The 8,128-nt window shown below is 33.4% G+C and overlaps 1 protein-coding gene and 1 pseudogene across 1 annotated transcript; both read right to left on the minus strand.

The window, feature by feature from the left end:
- Positions 1-4,118: 4,118 nt before the first annotated feature.
- On the minus strand, positions 4,119-5,188 carry LOC141641368 (luminal-binding protein 4-like; annotated as a pseudogene).
- On the minus strand, positions 4,794-6,067 carry LOC141630382 (luminal-binding protein 2-like). Its single transcript, XM_074443214.1, has 4 exons — positions 5,829-6,067; positions 5,416-5,683; positions 5,110-5,242; positions 4,794-5,007 (listed from the first exon to the last, which is right to left on the minus strand). Exons 1-3 carry the CDS (start codon positions 5,872-5,874, stop codon positions 5,239-5,241), a joined length of 318 nt encoding a protein of 105 aa, XP_074299315.1. The 5' UTR covers positions 5,875-6,067; the 3' UTR covers positions 4,794-5,007; positions 5,110-5,238.
- Positions 6,068-8,128: the final 2,061 nt, after the last annotated feature.

An 8,128-nucleotide genomic window follows, 5' to 3' on the forward strand; every position in this document is an offset into this window, starting at 1 on the left:
ACGATAAATACAATAACATGTCGGGTAAAGCACAAAGAATCGAGTAGGGAAACCCTACCTTAGCAATCACAAAGATAAGCAACACGGACAATCAAAAAGGCTCCTCTACGAAGTCTTCTCCTATACAAAGATCATACAACACAATTACACTTTGAACAATTCCCAACATCCCCTTCCACATAAATATATAACAACCCAAAAAGATGCAACAAATACAAAGGTAGAACTTACCAACAGTGCAACAAAACCTTATACGCAAGAGTTACGCAAGTATCCACACAAAGATGCTACGAAATGCTCAAGGAAAGGATTAGGGGATGATTTGGATGTGATTAGGGTAACGTAGAAGTGATAACGCTTGAAAACCGATATTAGAAAACCGACGGAAAATATAAAATAACCTAATCATACCCTAATCAAACCGTCAAAATATGACTTCGCCAGACCGGACACTCGGTCGAGTGTGACGACACTCGGCCGAGTGGTCTACACTCGGTCGAGTATTCACTACACTCGGCCGAGTGTTCCTCGGCAGAACCGAAATAACTCTCACAAAGAGCACTACTCGGCCGAGTAGGCTCTACTCGGTCGAGTAGGCTCCAAAGGAAATCCGTAGTGTTACAACTGCTACCAGAGGTAAACCACTTTTTGAGAACTGCTACCAAGGTAAAAAAAAGTTTGAAAACTGCTGCCATAATCCTTGGTTAGGTTAAATATCAGTACCAATTAACCCCTAAGCTCGATTAAAATGAATCTCAACCATTCATTTTAAATCCTTAGATTAAGTCATTATTTTTATTCCTATTTTACCCTTCCCCCATCTTTATAATATTACTCTCATCCTAATTTTTTACACTCTTCTACTCCATTAATATCTCTTCAAATCTCTTCATTCATTCCCTCTATTTGAATCTATTCATTCATTCTTTCTCTTTGAATCTATCATGTGAGGTAACATTGCCTTCAATTCATTCATTGTCTCTCCTTCTAATCCATAATTTATGTTAAATCTCTCATTTATTTTCAATTTAGGGTTGTGAAATCTGGGTTTTGGTTATTTGAATCGTGCAACAATGTTTTCGGGTTCCTATTTTGGGTCCAATTATAGGGGGGGTTTAGTGTGGATGTGGCGTTCCAGTAGCTTTATTGAAGTCATGGACACAAGAGAATCCTAGAAGAAGGTTTATTAATTGCAAGTTTTCAAAACCAAATCCAACTCTTGGTTGTGGATATTTTGGATGGTATGATGAAGAACAAATAGAGTGGCAAAGAAATACAATTAATCAGTTAATGTTGGAGAAGAAGGTAAAGTACTAGATTGTGAGTTGTTGATGATTAAGTGCGAGAATGCACACTTGGAACAAAATCAAAAGCTTGAGGAAGTCACTGCCATGCTTAGGAAATAAATGAACTTTCTTAGGTTTGTACTACTAAATTAAAGGTAAATTAAGAATAAAGAATAAATAAGGATGGATAGCAAACCTTACAATGAGTTAAAAATGCCGACAAAGGGCTTTTCCAGGGAAATCAAGGTAAGTGATGAAGGTGAATTTTGTTAGATTAAATTCTTCAAATGAGTTGGTTAATTTAATTGAGTTTGAGGGATGAAGATGGAAAAAATTGAGTGATGAAGGTGAATTTGATAGAGTGAGTATGAGTGTTAAGTTGTGAGGTTAGATTAAATGTGTTTTATGACCGGGTAAAAAGGGGGAAAGGTTAAAGAAGGGGTATTTTAGTCTTTTCAAGTGAAAAAATGTGCTTCGGGGTTAATTGGTACTGATTTTTAACCGAACCAAAAATTATGGTAGCAGTTTTTAAATTTTTTTTTACCTTGGTAGCGATTCTCAAAAAGTAATTTACCTGTGGTAGCAAATATAAAAAAACCCTAAATAATTTACTGAGAACAAGCGACAAGGATTTTGATTACGAAATTTGACACGCATAAACTAGACTTGAAATAACATGTCTCTTTACAAACTTTTCAAAAATAAAGATTTAAAACGGCATAATCAAGTAAATAAGACAGCCTCACGAATCTTTAAATTGCTGTATTTCCCATCTTTTAACCTAATCAATAATCATGCTTAACCTAATCTCTATATAATTATATATGCACGACTCCTATCATGATCCTAGTATGTAATTCGTACCTATTTTGATGATAATAGTAGCAGTAATGTACTTATTTTTCGTATTTCATTATATATTTCCTATTTAGTACAAGTGGCTCACTTTCTTTCTTTCTGTAACTATTTTACTTGTATGATTTAGTTACCATGTTGCTAAATAGTCTCACAACATATTTTTTTGGGGATATTCTGTTGTATATATGAACTTTTTTGTTTTATAAGGTGTATCCCTCATTTTTCACAAAAATACTTTAACCGATAATAATTCTATGTTACGAGTTTAGAAAATGTTAATTTTTTTTTTCAAACCAATTATCTTGTAAAGGCCTTGAATTCGGAAAAAAAAAATCACCTCTTTTTGAACTCGTGGCCGTAGTTATGGTTGGTCAAACCGATTTTAACGAATAAACTTTGACTGACCATAATTCCCGACTACGAGTTGAGACGTCGGTGAATTCTTTTTCAAATCAAGACCTCTTAAAGACGGTCAATTTGAAATGTTTTTTTTTACCGTATTCTGAACTTGTAACCAAAAGTTATTGACGGTCAAAGTTTTTTTGTAAGAAAAAAGGGGTACATCTTAGAAAATGAAAAAGTTGAGGGGGACACGAGAGAATATCCCTTTTTTTATAAGCGTCTTAAGAGATGTATACTGTTTTGAAAATATACTCCCTCTGTCCCGGTCATTTGTTGTCATCTTCCATATTGGGGTGTCCCAGTGAGTTGTTGTCCTTTATATTTTAATAATGAACTTGATAAACAACTAGTATAGGACCCGTGCTACAGCACGACATTTTTAAGATTAGGTTTATAAAGAAGAGAATTCAATAAAATTGTTTTTGGCATAAAATATATGATACTTTTAAGTTAATGTTATAATATAGTAGATATAATATTAGCAAGGAGGAAAAAAATAAAGTTTATTAATCTAAAAGTATAGTTGAAACTAAGTTAGTCTTGTTCAAACTATTAATAATAATACTATAATGTTAAATCATTAAGGGGAACTAATTTATGAAATTAAGTTAGATGTAAATTATAATTAAAAAGACCTATTATCATTCTAAAAAAAACGGTAGAAATAATATACTACGCGTTTAAAGAGACGATTTAAAAATCAAAGGGAAATCAATTTGTTTCTGACGTTAGAATTGTTAGTAATGAGATCTGCAAAATCAAAGGGAAATCCATTTATTTCCATATAGGATTGTTAATTATTAACGTCAGAATTTTTTTGGTTATACGTTAGAATGTTAGTAATAGATCTGGCAATCAATGGAAAATCAATTTGTTTCCATATAGGATTGTTAATTAGAAAAGTTAAAGATTATTTTTAAATAGTGGGCTCAACATAGAATGTGATTGTGGTGTTTTCAATCCATAAAGCAAGCCCATTAAAGTAGGGAGCACTTGGCGGGAAAATACTAAGAGAATTTTATTCTCTTAGTAGTAGTAGGAGATTTGATCATTCACACTCAATTTGTTTCACTTGTCACTTAGTAATTGACCTCTTCCTCTTTTTCTTGATCTTTGTGCAAAACCAAAGACAATAATTGACCGAAACGAAGGGAGTAGTAGTTTATCACAGGTTCAAATCTCTTCCTATATTGTTTGGGTCTTGTGCCTCAATTGACCCAAAAAAATGATTTTGTAATGTTGCCATTTAATTTGTGTTAAAATAATAGTATGTGATAAATTTACGAGTATTGTATTAGAATGGTGACTGTAGAATGATTTTGAGGAGCTAGAGTTAGTGACTTGACAAATTAGAATGAAAACAACTCTAATAATAAAATGACTGTGTTTAGAGTTATCAGAAATTGGGTACTAATAAAAATGAGTAAACGCTTTTCTCCATAATAAAGAAGGCACTGGGATTGCATGTTAATCGCACATGACCTCCATAATAAGGAACATTGCTACATTCTTGCTGAAGGAAAATTAAAGCCTATGTCTTACTACTAAAGATCACAAACTTTGGAATTCTGATGAACCACTCCATGTTGGTTAGACAAAAACAATTAACCTTGAAACTAACTTAGCCCTCAGTATACAATTTCCATCTCCTAAATTCTAGTGTTTTAAAAGAGAATCTAATGAAGTAATAAAACAGTAAAAACAACTCATCAATTAAACTATCTACTGTATATAATAAACTCTACAATTCAGTATAGGAATCATCCTCATCAGAATCACCTGCTGAATAAGAATAACCACCACTCTTCTCATAAGCTTGTTTAATCACTGGATTACACACACTTTCCAATTCTTTCTCATCTTCTCCTCCAACTCCTCTTTCTCCGCCTTCTGGTTATCCTCCAGCCAGTTGAGGGTGTCTTTCAGTGCGGTCTCAATCTGCTCCTTGTCGTCTGACTCTATCTTGTCTTTATCTTCGACCGTGTTTTTCATCTTGTACATGTAGGTTTCAAGTTTGTTCCTGGCATCTACTCTTTCTCGTACCTTCTGGTTCTCATCTGCAAATTCCTCTGCTTCTTTTACCATTCGGTCAATCTCTTCTTGGCTGACGCCGGCGACCCTTGTCGTTGATAATGGCGATTGTTTGCTTGTTATTGGCCGCTTTGTCTTCTGCTGTGACATGAAGGATGCCATTGGCATCCACCTCGAATGTAACCTGAATTTGACGTACTCCTCTGAAATGCAAGAATGATCATAAATTCGATGTAATGCATTCAAATATTATGCCCCATTGGATAGTTTACATTTGCTTTGAACTGTTTATGTTCTGTTCTCTGTCTTTCTTGTCCAAACCCATAAGCAATTGCTGCTGTTGTTGGCTCGTTGATAATTCGAGCGACATTTAACCCGGCAATAATACCTGCATCCTTAGTAGCCTGCCTTTGTGCATCATTGAAATAAGCTGCAAGAAAAATTAGAGTTTAAAATTTAGGAAAATGATTAGACTCGACCTAACCCGTTCTGACCAATAAATCAACGACCCAAATCCGCTTTATCTATATACCTGGAACAGTGACTACAGCGTGTGTGATGTTTTGACCAAGAAAAGCCTCACTTGTCTCCTTCATCTTAAGCAAGATCATAGCACTGATTTCCTCAGGGCTCAACACTTTAACCTCGCTGTCTTTGATTTTTACCTGAAAGTAAGGCTTACCATCCTTATTCACTGACTACCACACGTACACAACATAAATTGCTTAAAATAGTACAAACCCGACTCAATGACCTATTTTGTCAAGTCTATTTAAAAGCTAAAGCGTTATAATGTGTAAATAAATACGGGATTAGAGAAATAGTATAGAGAAATTACTTTCGACCAACGAGACGCTTGACGTCAAAAATGGTATGATCAGGATTAAGAGAGGCTTGGTTCTTGGCAGCTCCTCCGATCAATCTCTCAGTGTCAGTGAAAGCCACATAAGAAGGAGTGATACAAGTACCTTGATCATTCGGAATAATTTCAACATGTTCACCCCTTAACACTCCCACACATGAATATGTTGTTCCAAGGTCTATACCTATCACTGTTCTTTTTATTTTCGGTTCTTCTGCTGCTATTACAACTGGTAGCAGTAATTCTGATTAACACAGCAAATTTAACGTTAGTAACTACTAGTATAAAGCATAATTCATACGGAGTACTTGATAAAACATAAACTGGTCATATAATTTCATTCAAGTATATAATTACTAGTAGTTATGGAAAGGAAAGATGAAAGTAACCTTGAATAAGAAAATAAAGAGCTAAATCTCTTGGTTTACAACGCATGATTACTCCCCTTGTTTTGCGCAATGACGAATTGATTGGGAAGAATACAATAGGATGAGGAGGTATTTATCGATTAAGTACTGCTACACATAATCAAAGTGGAAGTGTATACTACTATATAGAATTAGGAGATTAATTACATATCGATCCAAAGAATTCTATTCGTTCTAGGGGCTAATCCCGCAAATTTCATAAACACGTCCATCCTACTGCTCATCATATCAAATCATATCCTATCATATCATATCCTCATATCATATCATATACTCCCTCCTATTCATTTATTTTGTCCCTCTTTCCTTATCGAAGCTAGTCGGATTTGTCTCTCTTTCCTTTTTTGGTAACTTTTGTGTGGTCCAAATTTAATTACATGTGGAGTAGAGTGAAATAGAGTGTTTTGTGTGCTCCAAAATCATTTTCTTAATTCTTGTGCAAAATAGAAGGGGGACAAAATGAATTAATAGGAGGAAGTATTTTCTTAATGTAATAGCCAAATGTGCTCATGTGGCATCATAGTTTTTCATCTAGAGTTGATGCGGCGGTTAAATAAAGCACAACTAAATAAGGAAAAAACAAAGACTAATTGAAACCTGCCTTTAATAAAAAATTATTACTAAATATTATATTCAATGCTTATGTTCAATGATCTTTAATGCGTTATAAATCTCTCATTTTATGATATATTAAAATATATTTTGATATACATTTTAGCCGAATTTATAAGACTTATAAATTACGACTATGATTATAATTAAAAGAGAATTAACATGTGATTTTCAAAATATCTTTAACGAAATTATTATTTTCTTTTCCGAAAATTAGTCAAAATTATTTTCAAAAAAACTAAGTAAATTTTTTAAAATAGACGAAATTTTAACTAGCCGTAGCCTATTTCGAAAAGATTTCAACTACATTAAATATTACACTATAAGATATAATTATTTTATGATTCCTATACCATTACTCAAAGTATATTATTGGACACGAGATAAAGAAAAAACTGTAACGTATATAAATTACATGTGACGAAACACTTTTTATTAAAAAAAAAACATAAATATCTTATTGGGTTCTTATATATTTGAAACAAATAAAGTTAATATAATAGAATATTTATAAACAGATAAAGTGAACAAGTGGTAAGATGGGATAAATTAAAGAGATTAATTGGTGAATTTGGTAAGCATTCACAATAAAAAAAAATTCTTCGGTTTACCCGTGATATGACGTTATCATACACCTAAACCAATAAGAATATTATAATTATAAACATTAATATCCATTGTCTAATAAATGAGCGGTCTCATTGTTTAGGGCGTACAAAAACATAGTAGACTTATACACATAAGAAACTTTGTGAGTAAAAAATCGAGAATATACATAAGTGACAAACTTTCTTGATGCCATGATCACTTCACTTATACCAGATAATTTTTTTTATATGTTAATTAGAACAAATAAGAAATTATAATAAATGTCTATAAGGTGATCGAGTACATTAAAACAATGAAAAAATATTTAAAGCCTGACATATTGCGAGGGTCACGAACATGCTGAACAAAAAATCTCAATCTCAAAATATTATTTTTTATTAATATTAATAATAAAGTAGCAATCTTTTATATTAAATATTTTAGAGCTGTAGAAACCTCATTTCTACACCTTCCGCCAATCACCCAGTGATGATTGGGCCGCATGTTTGGTACGCGGAACGCTTTATGACAGTCCGTAAGTTTATCGTCAAGTGATAGCTCAAATACTTGTGTCTACCCCTTGGTCTTCATCTACGCGCCAATACGGTCGTTTTGACAGTAATTAGAGTTCATTTGGAGTCCGGGTCAAAAACCGCTTCATTTTCTAAGAAACCGTTTATAATGCCGAGTCGGAATGTCCTAGAATATTCCAGATATTTATTCCATAATTTAATTTTATATCTTTTGGTAAAATATATCCTATAAATCTTATTTTATGAAATAAGGAAGTAGAGATCTACCACAATTCCCTAAAAGAAACGCGAAAATCTTTCTTCCACAGGAGGAAACCTCTGGGGAAATGACGCAGCAGATGCTGCGCCTCTTGGAAGGATCGCAGCAAATGCTGCGCCTTCTTCCCCACTCGTTTCGCCTATTTTCAGATTTTTTCCGTGATTTCTTTCCAAAGTTTGTGTCATTCCAAAACTCTTCACATTTTTTAGTATAAATAGGGACCTTCGTTCCACATATTTTTCACGCGAGTGTCCGCCCTTCTCTTCTCC

This window comes from Silene latifolia, chromosome 2 (assembly GCF_048544455.1).
Source record: "Silene latifolia isolate original U9 population chromosome 2, ASM4854445v1, whole genome shotgun sequence".
NCBI classification, from domain to species: Eukaryota; Viridiplantae; Streptophyta; class Magnoliopsida; order Caryophyllales; family Caryophyllaceae; genus Silene; species Silene latifolia.

Excerpts from the sequence above, each read along its gene's own strand:
- LOC141630382 (XM_074443214.1), bottom strand. The coding sequence starts at position 5,874 with ATGCGTTGTAAACCAAGAGATTTAGCTCTTTATTTTCTTATTCAAG. Across the intron at positions 5,684-5,828 it reads TCTTTATTTTCTTATTCAAG|AATTACTGCTACCAGTTGTA; the intron begins GTTACTTTCATC and ends TGTGTTAATCAG.